This window comes from Microcaecilia unicolor, chromosome 5, assembly GCF_901765095.1.
Source record: "Microcaecilia unicolor chromosome 5, aMicUni1.1, whole genome shotgun sequence".
NCBI lineage: Eukaryota > Metazoa > Chordata > Amphibia > Gymnophiona > Siphonopidae > Microcaecilia > Microcaecilia unicolor.
The window spans coordinates 58635645-58651736 of record NC_044035.1 but is presented as its reverse complement, the minus strand read 5'-3'; the positions used below and the strand labels follow the sequence as shown (position 1 = coordinate 58651736).

The following is a 16092-nucleotide window of genomic DNA, read 5'->3' as shown; positions in this document are numbered from 1 at the left end:
CACACACCAGTATGAGAGAAAAATCTTCTTTATTTGCCAGCAAACAAAGCAAGACATCAGTTCTAGCTCTCTTCTCCTCTGTCTCAGCTCTCTGTGTCTTTGTCTCAGCTCTCTTCTTATGCTGTCTTCTCCTTCTTCTGTCTGTTCCTTCTGTCCTTCTCTTTCTTCTGAGCTCCTTCTGACGTAAACTGCTTCTGCTCCTACTTAAATAGGGTCCTAAGCCCTCCTCCTAGCCTAGCCCCCTTTACTCCCAATTGGTTAAGAAATTGATTGGCTACCTTGCCTCAACCAATCATTACTTTTGAAATATCAGTTACATAGGTTCCAGACATCCTAAACTGACCTCTGACCTGGGGCCCCTTAAGCCAGACATTTGGTCTCCAGTCTCTTACATGTTATTATGATTGATTTCTCATATTCCTAGTACTAACTGCTAACTAAACTCTGGCATTCATTAAAGAGGTCAAAAGTCAATCTTACTTAATAGCATACATATCAGGTTATTACTTCCAGGAGGCCAGTCCTACACTTAGCTATAATTAATCAAGGAGAAGAGAGCTGACTAGTTCTGACCTTTTTCACCTATCAGCTTATACATTGAACCAGCCAGAACTATGGCTAAGTCAAACCACATGTTGATCTCCTCAACTGCAGTCCTTGCTTAGAAAATACAGCAGAGAGTAACATTAGATTTAAAAAGGTATTCTACATTTAACTACACAGAATCAGTATTTCTTATAAGACATATTCTAAATATCAAAAACTTGTAAATACTAATCTATTTATATCTAGGATTATTTAGAATCTAACTATTTCCTTCTAAGCATTGTTCTATTTAATCCTAAACAAACTGCCTGCTTACAAAACTATTCAGTATGCCTAATAATGTACAGATGTTGAGCCAGCTTTCATCATTCACCAGGGTGAAAGAAATTCCTGTCTCTGACCTTTCTAACCTTTGGCTCAGCCAAGCCAGACATTGAGATAATATGAAACATCTGGCATACCTTCACTTTAGTTGCAAAGTAAAAAGTTAGAATTCTAACTTCAAGCTTTTAATATCATTTTTCAGAGTTAACACTTTCTTTGCCCGCTGCCTCAATACTTTGCTTTTGTTCTGTGACTTTCTCAATGTTACTGTTTGTTTCTGTCTTTATTAATTTGTTTGTACATTACTCTTGTAAATAGTTCCTTGTTATTGTTATGCTGTTATAAATAAAATTTGCGTTTGTTATGGTTCCGTTTTTATAATCTATCAGAATATATGCAGAGGGTGAACTTAGATAGCTGTTTAGGCATGGTGTAAGTCATTTCCAGAGAGTGTACCATTACACTTACCACGTCTACCTACCACACCTGTGGTAGATTCAGACTTACCCTCGCTTATTACTACAATCCACTACTACTACTACTACTACTACAACTTATCATTTCTATAATGCTACTAGACGTATGCAGTGCTGTACATTGGACATAAAGAGACAGTCCCTGCTCGACAGAGCTTACTATCTAATTAGGACAGACCAACAGGACAAATAAGAGATAAGGGAATTACTAAGGTGGGAATGATAAAACATAGGTACTGAACAAGTGAGTAAGAGTTAGGAGTTAAAGGCCGCATCAAAAAGGTGAGCTTTTACCCTAGATTTAGCATAGTAACATAGTAGATGATGGCAGAAAAAGACCTGCATGGTCCATCCAGTCTGCCCAAGACAAACTCATATGTGTATACCTTACCTTGAATTTGTACCTGTCCTTTTCAGGGCACAGACTGTATAAGTCTGCCCAGCAGTATTTCCCGCCTCCCAACCACCAGTCCCGCCGCCCATCATCGGCTTTGGTACAGACCGTATAAGTCTGCCCTCCCCTATCCTAGCCTCCCAACCACCAACCCCTCTTCCCCCCACCTGCTCCGCCACCCAATTTCAGCTGGCCAGAGATGGAGCTTGACGTATTGGCTCAGGTAGATGACGTACCGGACACCAGAGCTGGGGTAGAGGAAGGGAAATGGAGAGATGCCATACAGTGGGGATGGAGAGAAGAGGGAGGAAGGTGGCCCCTACGATTAGGTGGCCTAGACTCTTCGCTGGCCTTGCTCAGTGGTAGCTATTCCTTTGGCTCTATATTAGTCACTGCTTAGGACAGGAATCTAGGAATCATAATGAAAAATGTGTAGAACTTCTTTGCTCAGTGTGCAGGGGAGACCAAAAAGCAAACAGTGTTAGAGAACAAACAAAGGGGATGGTATGACTTGCGCTGTCTCCATAGCTATGTGTGCATATTTACCTTCAGTATGTATTGTACTGAGATGATTCCTGCTTTGGTCCTGTAAATGTTGAATGTGACCCCTTTGCTCCAGTCTCCTTAAGACATGCCTTACTCATACCTCAGTCAGGTACAATTGTTCAAGTCCAGAAAGCCTAGCCTTTTTGGGCAGTGCTCTGCGTCTTTTCCTCTGGGAAGAAAATCTCCACCTTGACTCCTAGCATGGCAACCAAGATCACACAAACTGCCTCTCTTCCCCTTAACACCCCCGCAAATCCATCACCTTTACAGTGGTTCAACATAGTGGTGGTTTAATTCAGCCAGACTCATTCTGCCTGGGCAGAGCTCTGGTTTCAGCCTCCAGTTACTTGTCTTTACTAATCTATATTAAATAGTTGGAAACTGAGTCTCCTCTATGAATGTTGGACTGGTTTAACTAGCTCTTGAATATTGCACTTGGAAAATACAGTATGAGAATCACATATGATCCACTAAGAGGAAAAGCTAGAGAGTTTAGGGTTCTTTGGCTTGGAGAAGAGATGACTATATGGCAGGGGTCTATAAATTGAGTGGAGTGGAACTGGTAAATTAAAATGTATTTTTTATTCTTTAAGAATATACAAAGATTAGAGGACATGCTGTTGTAGTTACTATTTAAAACAAATTGGAGAAAGCATTTTTCCCACAATGCACATTTAAGTTCTGGAATTCATTGCTGGTTAATGTTGAAAAAGCAGTTACTGTAGTTAGGTTTCAAAAACGTTTGGTACTAGAAAAAAGGGGTTTGGATAAGCTCCTGGAGGAAACGTCCATCAACAGCTATTTACAAGGTAGACTACTGTTGGTAAATGTTTACTGGGCTTGATAGACGTTTGGCTGATCCAGTTTAACAATTTTTATTTTCTTAAGGGTCCTTTTACTAAGCCATGCTAAAAAGTAGCCAGCGGTAGTTTTAGCGTGTAGGTCTCCCTTGTGCTCCAGCCACTTTTAAGCACTACTCTAAAATAGCCAAATGTTAATTTCTGCTATTAATGGCCACACGCTAATTTCCAAATCAGTGCGCAGCCATTACCACCTGAGCCCTTACCGCCAGGAACACCTGTACTCCCCGTCCCCGTGCTAGAAATAAAAATGATTTTCTAATGCAGGAAACGGCACAGGCTGATGGCAGTTCTGATTCTCGCATGCTACCTTCACAGTAGCCCTACCGCCGCTTTGTAAAAGGGCCCCTTAATCTGGTAATAAGCAACTGAGTTGATGTATTTATAGTAAACATGTTGTGTATAATGCAAGAAACTATACAAATTTTGAATTAAAATAAAAGGACTGTGCCTGAAGAGAAACTGGACTATAACAATCTGCTATGTTTTTTTTTCTTGTGTTTCTCAGAAAGTATTAAACATGGAATTTCCATTTTCCCGTCACGACAACAGACATGCTCTTCATAAGTCAGGAGAATACTTTGATACTGTAAGTCTCCAGAATTCCATTGTTTTGAACTAAGTCCTAGACAGTAATGGCATTGGAGCTTAACATTTAAACCAGGTACTTATGGCCCTGTTTACTAAGGTGCATTAGTGTTTTTAGCGTGCCTACACTTAGTGTGTGCGCTAACCACGTAGGCGCCTATAGGGATATTGTTGGCACATACATGGTTAACGCGCGTTTAAAATGTTAACGCGCCTATAATGCTGCTTAGTAAACAGGGCCCTTACTGAGCTGAAAACTGAAGGAAACCGTGCTGAGATAATAGATTGTGTGTAGAAAATGGCCATTTTTAGCATTTAGCTAGCCTTCAAAGGGTTAATTCATTCCTTCTGTTTCTGGGCTGTAAAAGAAGAATATCTCCATAAATGTAGGTTTTGTCAAACAGCAACTGTTATAAAGGATCTATCTGTGAGGTATGCAGGGCATTCAAAACATTACATAGGATGGACCTAAAAATATTCAGGTGTGCAGGAAGTATATAAGAACATAAGCGTTGCCATACTGGAACAGACTGAAGGTCCATCAAGCCCAGCATCCTGTTTGCAACAGTGGCCAATCCAGGTTACAAGTACCTGGCATGATCCCAAAACAGTACAATACATTTTATGCTGCTTATCCTAGAAATAAGCAGTGGATTTTCCCCAAGTCCATGTTAATAATGGCTTATGGACTTTTCTTTTAGGAAGTTAGCCAAACCTTTTTTAAACTCTGCTAAGCTAACTGCTTTTACCACATTCTCTGGCAACGAATTCCAAAGTTTAATTACAGGTTGAGTGAAGAAATATTTTCTCCAATTTGTTTTAAATGTACTACTTTGTAGCTTTATTGCGTGCCCCCTAGTATTTTTGGAAAGAGTAAACAAGTGATTTACATCTACCCGTTCCATCTAACACATTATTTTATAGACCTCTATCATATCTCCCCTCAGCCATCTTTTCTCCAAGCTGAAGAGCCCTAGCCACTTTAACCTTTCCTCATAGGGAAGTTGGCCCATCCCCTTTTATCATTTTTGTCACCCTTCTCTGCACCTTTTCTAATTCCACTATATTTTTTTGAGATGCAGTGATCATAATTGCACACAGTATTCGAGGTGCAGTCACACAATGGAGCGATACAAAGGCATTATAACATCCTCATTTCTGTATTCCATTCCTTTCCTAATAATACCTAACATTCTATTTGCTTTCTTAGCCGCCGCCACCGCACACTGAGCAGAGGGTTTCAAAGTATCATCAACGATGACACCTAGATCTCTTTCCTGGTCGGTGACTCCTAATGCGGAACATTGCATTATATAGCTATAGTTTGGGTTCCTCTTTCCCACATGCATCACCTTACATTTGCTCATATTAAACGTCATTGCCATTTGGATACCCAGTCTCCCAGTCTTGTAAGGTCCTCTTGTAATTTTTCACAATCTTCTTGCGGTTTAACAACTTTGAATAACTTTTTGTTGTCAGCAAATTTAATTACCTCACTAGTTACTCCCATCTCTAGATCATTTATAAATATGTTAAAAAGCACCAGCCCCAAGACATACCCCTGGGGAACCCCACTATCTATCCTCCATTGAGAAACTGACCATTTAACCCTACTCTCTGTTTTCTATCTTTTAACCAGTTTTTAATCCACAATAGGACATTACCTCCTATCCAATTTCCTCTGGAGTCTTTCATGAAGTACTTTGTCAAATACTAGTCATAACACTTTCTAATGCCCTGGCCTGCACGAAACTTAGCCCTGTGCCCTGCTCCCTACCATCCCCCCTCACCAAGGTGGCTCAAGGCCCTACTCCCATTTCATATCCAGCATTTTCCCTTCCTTACCCCCTCCCATGACCAGCTTTCCCTTCTTGCCAGGCCTACTACATCCCTTCCCTGTTCATGCTTTGGTGATGCTGCCTCCAACCAGGCCACACTAAGCCAGCATGGCACACAACCTTTGAGCACATGCATTTATTTATTAGGATTTATTTACCACCTTTCTGAAGACATTCTTTCAAGGCGGTGTGTAGCAAGAATAAGTTGAACATAGGCAACAGACTATTACAGTAGTATGTATTGTACTTTTTGGGGATCTTGCCAGGTACTTGTGACCTGGATTGGCCACTGTTTGGAAATAGGATGCTGGGCTTGATGGACCTTCAGTCTGTCCCAGTAAAGCAATACTTACGTACTTAAAAATATTCAAATAATAATACAAGGTATGGCATTGTATGCTAAATTATGTCAACAAAATATGCAATAAAACATTTCAATAGACAGCATAGGGTGTAACTAAAGATGGAAAGTATAAGACAGAGTAACATGAGTTAGAAAGTATGGGGATTAATTTAAAAAAATGTTGCATATGAAATTAGAAAACTGCTTAAATATTATCTCAGCTAGGGTAGCAAAGTACAGTAGGAGTAGCAAGTCCTGCCCCCTGGGCTTCCTGTTTTGGAATGGGTGGGACAGGATGCAGTAGCCTCAACAATACATATGTTCAGAAATCCCATGCTGCTGTTCTGCCATGGGAGCACCACCCCCAGGATTGTGCCACCCTAGATGGATGCCTGTTCCACCTAGTGGCAGGGCCAGTCCTGCCAATAACTTCACATCAACTTGCCTGTCAGTGTTATCTATCAACACAATTTTATTTGCCACCCTGAACCTTCCAAATCTATTTCTGCCTAGGGCAAAACATCCCTTATCCCTGGTTACATACTTCCAATTAATATATTAATATTGAACTCCACCCTGTTTGTATTGATGTGTAACACTGGCTGAAATTCAACAGAGTAGCTATGTAAATTTATCCCTGCTGTTCCACATTTGTTGTTTTTTTGTGTGTGTGTCGGTGTGCCTATTCTTATGCAGCCTTTTTCTGCTTTGGGTGTCCAGCCAATGAGAGCAGGCAGCATTTTGTTTCCAGTTTTGTTTTTTTCAAGCAACCCTGAACTCCTAGGTTGCCCCTTTGGCGAACATTTGCTTCCTGCACCTGCTTGGAAGCTCAGACCTTCTGGCACCAGAACCTTCCAGAGATTTGGGGAAATCAGTGGAGGGGAATGGAAATGAAGGAGGAGTTAGAGTTTTGGAGGGTGTTCCTGGTGGCAGCAGGAAGTCTTGCAAGGCCACTGCATGAAGTCTCGGCAGCAGCAGGCAGCAAAGAGTGGGGTTTTTTCCTGCCCCGAAGAGGCCACCACTAGACCACCAGCCAGGGCAAGTTAAGGTACAGGAAGGGCACCCTGACTCAGGGCGGTAGGGGAGGGGATGTGGATCATGGATGAATGGATGAACTGGAGCCATGTGGAGGGAGGGAGGTGTAAAAAAGGTGGATGGAGTATGGAAAGAGGGAGGGAGCTGTAAAAAAAAGGTGAATAGCATGTGGAGGGAGGGAGGGGACTGTAAAAAGATAGATGGAGGGAGCTGTAAAAAAAGGGTGGTGTGTGTGCACGGAGGAAGGGCGGGAAGAAAGACTGGTGAGAGGGACGTACATGGTGCGGGGGGGGGGGGGAGGGAAAAGGGGGAAATACACCACATGGATAGAAGGGGATGGACAGGAGAGGGGGATATACTGCTCATAGATGGGAGGGAAAGGAAAGGGGGACATGCTGCTCATGGATGTTTACTTTTTTGGAAATGTACATCTTTTCTAAATTTGTATTTAGCAGCTTAAGGAAGAAAATGCATTTCTGTTACTTTTACCAGTATTTTCACTGCTTATAGAATCTGGCTTTCTTGTGGGGGGGGGGGGGGAGGTCAAGGTGACTGTGTAGCAGGGCTAGGGCTGGAGCTGGGGGTGGAAGGCACGGCAGGGGGCGGAGCAGCCTTTTTTTTATGTGTCCTCTTTTTTGTCTCCACAAATATGGTAACCCTATACAAACTGCCACTTCTTTCATCCTGCCCCTGGGTTCTGTCTCTCTCCTGTATGAGTCAAATAATCAGAAATTTGAAGTACATGGGCAAGTGGGAGGGGAGAGAGAGAAAGAGAGGGGCAGGTGGGCTGAGGGCAGATGAGAGAGAATGACTGCAGATTTCTTTACAGCATAGGCATCGTCTATGAACACTTTTTTCAATCTGCTTTAATTCAATTGCCAAAGAAACCTATACATACATATATCTTGCACTATTTTTTTTTTATTTGTACCCCGCGCTTTCCCACTCATGGCAGGCTCAATGCAGCTTAGGTACTTATTTGTACCTGGGGCAATGGAGGGTTAAGTGACTTGCCCAGAGTCACAAAGGACCCACATATTACATTTAGATATTAAATATATATTACCTGCAACTATTTTGCTGACCTTTCTTTCTAAAATTGAAACATTTATAACATGCCGCATTGAGCCTGCCGTGAGTGGGAAAGCGCGGGGTACAAATAAAAAAAAACATTGTCAGACAATTATGGACTCAGGCCCTGCCCCTGCCCTGGCCCCACTTACATTAGCATCCCCAAACAGTGGAGCTACTAACCGCTTATGGAGACAGATGAGTACATTTCCAAAATCTCACATTGGCATCACACTGAGAGCTATGTGGTGCCCAGGAACAGAACTAATATGCTGCCATGTACTGTGTGGCTGCAGCAGAAGCAGCACAGTGCAGCATGCTTAGAAGGGTGGAATGTAATCTGGCACAAACACAGGCCTTGATGACCTATGACTAGATGTGGTATTGCTCCCAGGACATAGCCCTGTCTTTGGAATGGAAGAGTGACTGCGCTAGACTCCCTCACTACAAGTGCTATAAACACTCCACTGTAGCATATCCTGTCCTAAGCAGCATGAGGAGCAGACCTAACCTGGAAATCAAAACCTTTGTCTTCCTGACATTGGACAGCACTCCTACTGAGTCAACATACCATCCGCACCTCTACTTATGGAGAGCTGCCAAGGGGGTCAGCCTCCCGAGCAGGAGATTTAGGGCCCGCCCATACCTCTGCCCCAACTGCCGATAGCTCCGCCCAGCCCACCCCTAGCTCCACCCAACCTGTCCATGGCTCCGCCCTGAACCACCCACAGCTCCACCCAGAACAGCCCACAGTTCTGCCCTGGCACAGCCTCCCTTTCCAGCGACAACAGGAGACATCTTGTAAAACATCATTTCCTGCTGCTGTGAGAAATGGAGCTGTTCAGCGGGAGATCCCAGCACTCTGGCGGGAGTTGACTCGCAAAAGCGGGAGTCTTCTGCTTTGGCAGGTCTGCTTATGTGATGATGCTTAGGCAGACTAACTCAGAACTGCATAAACCGACCAAACTTTAGCACAGCATAGAGGACAGAAGTACTTTGCCATCTGAACTGCTAGTATTAACCTTTGAAAGGAGAAGATAAGGTGCAGACATAAAGCACTGCTGTGATTATGACATGTGTTTTCCTTCAATAATTATTTATCACCGTTTCTCCCTTCCTATTTTCTCTGTGGACAACCAGGAGAAATACATCCGGATGATAGGGCGATGTCATACTTGGTGGTTCTCTCTGTTCTCAGGAAAATGTTATGTGCAACTATATATATATATGTGTTTGTGTTTTTTACATTATTCTTTCATTCAGGTTGTATAGATTTTGATTTTGTATGTAAATGTTTGTGTTCGCATGTCTGTGATAGATTTTTAGATGTTCTGACTCCTGATGCAGGCATTCTACTGAAACACAACTAGTACTACTACTACTTATCATTTCTATAGCGCTACTAGACCAATGTCAAGTCTTTGGATATCATTTGTTGGTCATACAACCAAGAACTTTTATTTGTTAGACATTAACAATAAAGGCTTCCGTTTCACCCAAAGGTTTTTGACCCTTCTTTTGCTACCTATGTAGATCCTATTTGGAACCAGGCTTCTTTGGCTCCCTATTTTATTTGATTGTCTGACTGTTTCTTTATAATGACTACTTTGTGGGAAACATTTTCTTCTTTTGCCTTTGTTTCAAGATTGATGAAAAGAAATGGGAAGGAGGGTATTTAAAGAGTACATAAATAAGACATCACATTACAAATGATAAAACCATATGGGTTACCCCATTATACATACACAAGAGGGGAAAAAGAAGTAGGAAAGGTTACAGTATTATCACTGCTTTTTTTGTAGGAAAAAACGTACCGGTACTCAGTGTGGGTGGGGGTGGGGTCACCATCTATGGCTCTGCCCCTATGGTAACCACACCCATATTAGCCATACCCCTTATACCAGCCATGGCACATAGAAATAGGCATCATTGAAATTTTATACCAGTATAGGAGAAAAAAAATGTGATTTTTTTTTTCATTATAAATAATTTCTGTAAGCTGTTACAGCTCCAGTATACCCAGTGCAAAATAAGACAGCAGATGTAAATTCTCAAATTAGACATATTCCAAACACTAAAATGAAAATAAAATGATTTTTTTCTACCTTTGTTGTCTGGTGACTTTGTTTTTCTTATCAAGTTGGCCCCAGTCTCTGATTCTGCTGCTCTCTATCTGTTCTCTTAACTCCGTTTCCAGGTCTTCCTTTCCATGTATTTCTTTACTTTCCTCCTTTCTTCTTCATTTCTTGCACTACATCCATAAGTAAAAGCTAGGTCCTCCATAGAATTGACTGGAGGAGGTATAACATGGTTCCAGCTTTTGCCTATTTTTTCCATCCATATGCAGTTTTTCTCCTCTCTTCCATTTCCCTCATCTCCGTCCATCTGCATCTTGTTTTCTCTTTCCTCCCTTCCATCCATGTCCAGCATTTCTCCTCACTCCTCCCCAACATTCATGTTGATAAGATATAATACAGCCAGAGACCCCCACTGGAATGGTGGAGGATTGAGCCATAGAGCTCAGGCTACTAGAGACACAGGCCAAGTCAGAAATCTGATGGTTGACATAACTAGGAGCTTGCTGGAAAAGTATGGCCTAGTTTTAAGCCTAAACTGAGACCTGAATGGCCTGAATTGGAAAAGAAAGGGCAAGAAATGTGAAAACAAGATGGAGAATCAGAAAACAAAATGGAAACTCTAAAGGATCAGTTATAGAGTGGAATTTCCTCATCTCAGTTAGAAAAAAAAGTGTTTATCTAAAAACAGGTGCAGGAGTGGGGAAATTTTCTGTTGAAATAGGGGCGGTACCGGAGTTTGCGGTCAAACAACTTTGCCATTAGAATTAATGAAAATGCATTAGTTTTCAATGTACTTGAAATTGTATATAAGGAAGGGTAAATTTGGGTGGAGTTTGGAGATCTTTCAGATTCCTCCCGAGATGCTGTCCGTCTGATCTCTGAAATCAGATTGATGTGCCTGATTGCCTTGTACTGCATTGGTAAGAATCAATAAAAATATATATCTTTACTACCTGTCTTTTCTCCTTCTTAAAAACTGTTTAGCAGAATGTTCAAATCTCTTAAACATTAGCGGGGCATGGATAGGACTTATTCTCACTTTCTGATATTCATGGATATCAGGAGTCAGATAGATGAGGTCATGTTAGAGGAATATATTTTAAGCCTTCTGGAGAACTGCCCTCGTCCATCCGGACAGTTGTCCACCATGGAAGAGGGGCAACTCTTCCCGGAATAGAGGGAATTTAAAAACAATGTCCAGCATTTCTCCTTTCTCCCCTGCCCTTCCCTCTATCCATCCATGTCCAGCAATTCTCCTCTCGCCTCACTAACATCCATTTCCAGCATTTCTCCTCTCTCCCCTGCCCTTTCCTTGTCCAGCAATTTTCTCTTCCATGTCCTCCCCTCCATGTCCAGCGATTCTCCTCTGCCCCCTGTCCTACCCTCTCATCCATATTCAGCAATTCTCCTCTCTCCCCTGCCCTCCCCTCTCATCCACGTCCAGCGATTCTCCTCCCCCCTACTACCCTGCTATCCATGTCCAGCGATTCTCCCTCCCTCCCACCCATCCTCCTTCTTCTCCCGCTGCCTGCCAGCCCCCCGACCCAGTCCCCACCTGCTTACCCTTAGCTCACTGGACAGCTCCCTTCTCTCTGCCACCCGGTCCCCTGCATTTTTTAAATCTCTGAATCGTCAGCACAGTGCCTCACGTCTGCAAAACAAGCAGATCACCTTGGGCCTTCCCTCACTGTGTTCCGCCCTCATGGAAATAGGAAGTTACATCAGAGGAGGGCGGGACACAGTGAGGGAAGGCCTGAGGTGATCTGCTTGTTTTGCAGATGCGAGGTGCTGCACTGCCGATTCACAGATTTTTAGTAAGCCACTGCTCGAGAGGTAAAAAAAGGTGCTGGTACACCATACCCGCACAAAAAAAGCACTGAGTATTATTAAGAAAAGATAGGGTGGGAAGAAGGTGTAACAATTTTTATTCACTGTTAAATTGCATGCCTACACAGCAGTGTGAAGGCAGAAAGTTGAGAAGAATAATTAGTCATGTAGTGTATTCTGGAACACAGCTGAGAAGTAGAAAGCTTTGAACTGCGATTTAAATTTGAGAACATAAAAATAGCCATACTGCCTCAGACCAGTGGTCCAGCTAGTTTCTGACAGTGTCCAATTGAAGCCACGAGTACCTGGTAGAATTCCAAAGACTAGCAAGATTCCATGCTACCAATCCCAGAGAGACCTGAAGAAAGCCACTATTTATGTTAGTAGCAGATTATGGACTTTTCCTCCAAGTACATGTCCAAGCTTTTTTAAAATCCAAATATGCTAACTGTTGTTCTCTGAGGACAAGCAGGCCTATGATTCTCACATGTGGGTAACGCGTTGCCCGGTCCGGAGCTTGTGATAAGCTTTTACAGAGCTCCTAGGAGCACAAGTCGTGGTCCACCAAACATGAGCGAGTGCCTCCCTGCCTGTCAGGAGAGCATAGGACCACTAGTTCTGTTTTTTTTTTCCATGATGAGGACTGGATATGTTTTTCTAATCTCTGCTCACAGCTGCTAGTTCGATTTTCTACAAGACCTTCTTTTTGTGCCTTCCCAGTTCCCTTTTTTAGTTTATTTTATTTTGTACCTTGATCTGGGTGTTATTCCTTATATTTTTAGTTTATTTTCCCCTTTTTAAAAAATTTCCTTTATTTTACTTATTCAGTAGGCTGCATTTAGGCCTGAGCTTCAGTTGGGTTCTTCCCTTCATTTTTCTCTGTTGCTTTGCCACTTTTTTTGGCACCATCAAGTCTTTTGAAGAAAATGTTCTACTCAATGTGGAAACTCAAACATGTGAAACAATACTTCCTGAGGGAAACATTCCACAACCTGAAACAATCGATGGTACTGAGCCATGCTGACTACTGCAATGGAATCTACACAGGATGCAAAGAACAAATCCTAAAGAAACTTCAGACCGCACAAAACACGGCTGCAAGACTCATCTTTGGAAAAACATGATTTGAAAGCACAAAACCCCTTCGCGAAAAACTACACTGTCTGCCAATCAAAGAACGCATTGCCTTCAAAATCTGTACTATGGTTCACAGGTGAAGCACCGGATTACATGACAGACTTAATCGACCTACCAGCCAGAAACTCATCCGTATCAACACGAATGTACCTAAATCTACAATACCCAAGCTGCAAAGGACTCAAATACAAATCAACTTACGCATCCAGTTTTTCCTACATCAGCACACAACTATGGAATGCACTACCAAAAGACTTGAAAATCATATACTTTATTTATTTATTTATTGCATTTGTATCCCACATTTTCCCACCTATTTGCAAGCTCAATGTGGCTTATACGACCATCTACACTTCAGAAAGACACTCAAGACCCACCTGAAGGCATACCCTACAGATCCAACTTAAATGCCTGATCTCTGCGACACAACAACGCTAAAATTCGTAATGGCCATCACCAAACTCTCCCGTCAAATGATTCCGCTATGTGGTCCTACCACATGAACCTTACCCTATCACAACTTCACCTTGTATTTGTATACACCGGAGTCTGCAACTGCTCTTCAGCACTATGTAAGCCACATTGAACCTACAACAAGATGGGGAAATGTGGGGTACAAATGTAACAAATAAAATAAAAATAAATAAACCACAACTGTTTTTTCTTCCATGTCATCGAAGGTTCCCAATGGCTTTAATGGCTGTACCTGGTTGCAATAGGGCCATCTCTGGCAAAGACATCCATTCTTGGTGTCTCCAGTTTTTGCAGGCATACCCCTTCTATAACAATCTTCTGTGTCTTCGTATGAAGAAAAGAACACAGCCAGAGAAGCTCAAAGAGAGAATTGTTTTGGAGCCAGATGTGAAACCTCGATGTCGGTATGGGCATGTTGGGCCATATGACTGCGAGACCCTTAGATGCTGGAAATGATTGTGCATCAAGTGGGTCTCCTCCTGCCTTGGCACCGGCCACGGCCCCCATACAGACGTCCCGGGACCAATTGGCATTGGACCCAATCCCGAAGCGATGTGAGGACTCAATGTCATCCTCGGCACCAAGGAGCATCGATGCCAAGCATCTGAAGAAGCATCAGCATCGATCGCCCATGATGCATAGTGCCGGGAGCTCCGGGATACCAAGGGATTTCCTGGCACCTGAGAAGCATTGGCGCTGGGAGGACTGTTCCTCCTCTATACAGGAGGTGCCGATGCGTGGGTCTCCAGGCAGCCAGGACCAGACACCCGCTTTGACCCCATAAGTTCAGCAGCCTGTTTCTACCCCGACGCTCCCGCTTTTCCTGATGTCGGTCCTTAATGAGCGCCTCCAGGCCTTGCTTTCTGAGCTTTTGGCACGGTTTATACAACAGAGTGCATCAGCATCTGGGATTTTTGTGCCTGCCATGCCTCTTGCTGCTGTCCCGCATGGCTATCAGCCTGAGGTGGGGCCTTCAACACTGGTGCTGCTTGTGGTCTCGATGTTGACAGTCACCCATGTTGGCACCCTCTCGATGTCAGTAGAGGAAGCTTCGCTGGAGTCGAGGCTGGAGCAAAACCTCGTTCGAGGACATGATTCCTCTTCGTCAAGTCAGGGCTCAGTGTCAGTCCTCCCATGAGGAGTTCCTGGCTGACAATGATGAGGAGTGAACTATAAATATAATTAGGGAACTGGTTTCCTACTATAACCATAAATATAAATATAGACACACAGTCTCAAAAATGTAAGCATGAATATATCTTATCTGGAGGAAAACGCCTCTAGAAGCACCTCACTGTAATCACAAGGTGAGGGCTAGGGCTTCATCATCATCGGCAGTTAAAAACCTCCTTATTTTTTAATTTTTTCAATTTCTAATTGCATCACGCTGCCATGTAGTCCAAAACATTTTTTTTTACTTAACTTAGGCAGATGAACAGCCTATTTCAGCCCAGACCGTGATCAGACTGTGGTCAACAGGTCCCGTTTCACATTAGCTGCCTCAGGACCAACAGTCTTCAGTGGATCAGCTCTCCGGTCTTCAATATTACTGAATAACAAGCAGAAAAAGGTGCTCAAACTTCTGTACTCTCAACATAGTTCTCTTAGATATATTAAATTCTTACTTACAGCCCGTTCAGTATGCCGACGGTTACATGAAAAGCAGCCAGTGACTAAACATGGCGGCCAAACATAGTGCTCGTGACGTCACACGCTGTCTCGAGGAGTGCTCATGGGAGTCGGAGGAGGATCCAAAGTATTTCTCAGAGAAGTCTTATGGTATCCTGTCTGATCCCTCCCCATCCACAGGAAAGGAGAAAGTCTCCACCTGAAAGCCTTTCCTTCCTTTTATTAGGCAATGGCAAATGCTGTTCCAATTTCTTTGGAAGTGGAGGACAAGCTCAGGGCTAAGATGTTCAAGGTCCTGAACTATGAGTCTCTTCCTAGAGAGGCTGCGATGGTCCCACTTCTCTTTCTTTTAGTTGGCACACAAATAATAAAAAGTGACTGTAGTGATGTAAACAGTTTGTATTTGAAATTTGACGGTTCTGAGCTCGCATTGGCTTGGAGTTTGAAATTACCCAGCAGATGATGACTGTTGCTTCAGTTTCAGTCTGGGAGAAGAGAGAGAGAGAGAACTCTTTGCCAAAGCCCTGTAAAAACAGTTATATTTGATAAATGGTGAACAGCTATCTATGTCCTGATCTCAATTTTTATCACTGTTATATTATTGGAATTCTATGGGAGATAAAAAAAAGGGGGCTTAATATGGGGATCCCCCTGAATGCCTAGGGTTTTTCTATCAATTTCCTAAGCTCTGGAAGAGCACCAATCTGGTGAGGGAACTACCAAGGTTTATGTCATCCAGTTGTGTGACTGTGTTCCCCTGTTGTCCGTGAAGAATGCCTCACAGGTAGGCAATCCCACAATCTCTGTAGCGGGCCTTCCCTCCCTTGGGGGTGCTCCTTGGCAATAATCTTCTACATGCTGGTGTCAGTATTGCAGTTATATTAGTAGTGAGGAAATCATTAAACTGCTTTCTTTACCCACTTCTT

At 43.0% G+C, this 16092-nt stretch overlaps 1 protein-coding gene across 2 annotated transcripts in view; it reads left to right on the top strand.

Annotated features, from left to right (window-relative positions):
* TEX36 (testis expressed 36) overlaps positions 1-16092 on the top strand; it is a 52388-nt gene that overhangs the window by 28612 nt on the left and 7684 nt on the right. For both annotated transcript variants that reach the window (XM_030204869.1, XM_030204868.1), the window contains one exon: positions 3655-3735. In XM_030204869.1, the coding sequence (XP_030060729.1) occupies positions 3655-3735 (81 nt within the window). The remainder of the gene's footprint in view (positions 1-3654; positions 3736-16092) is intronic.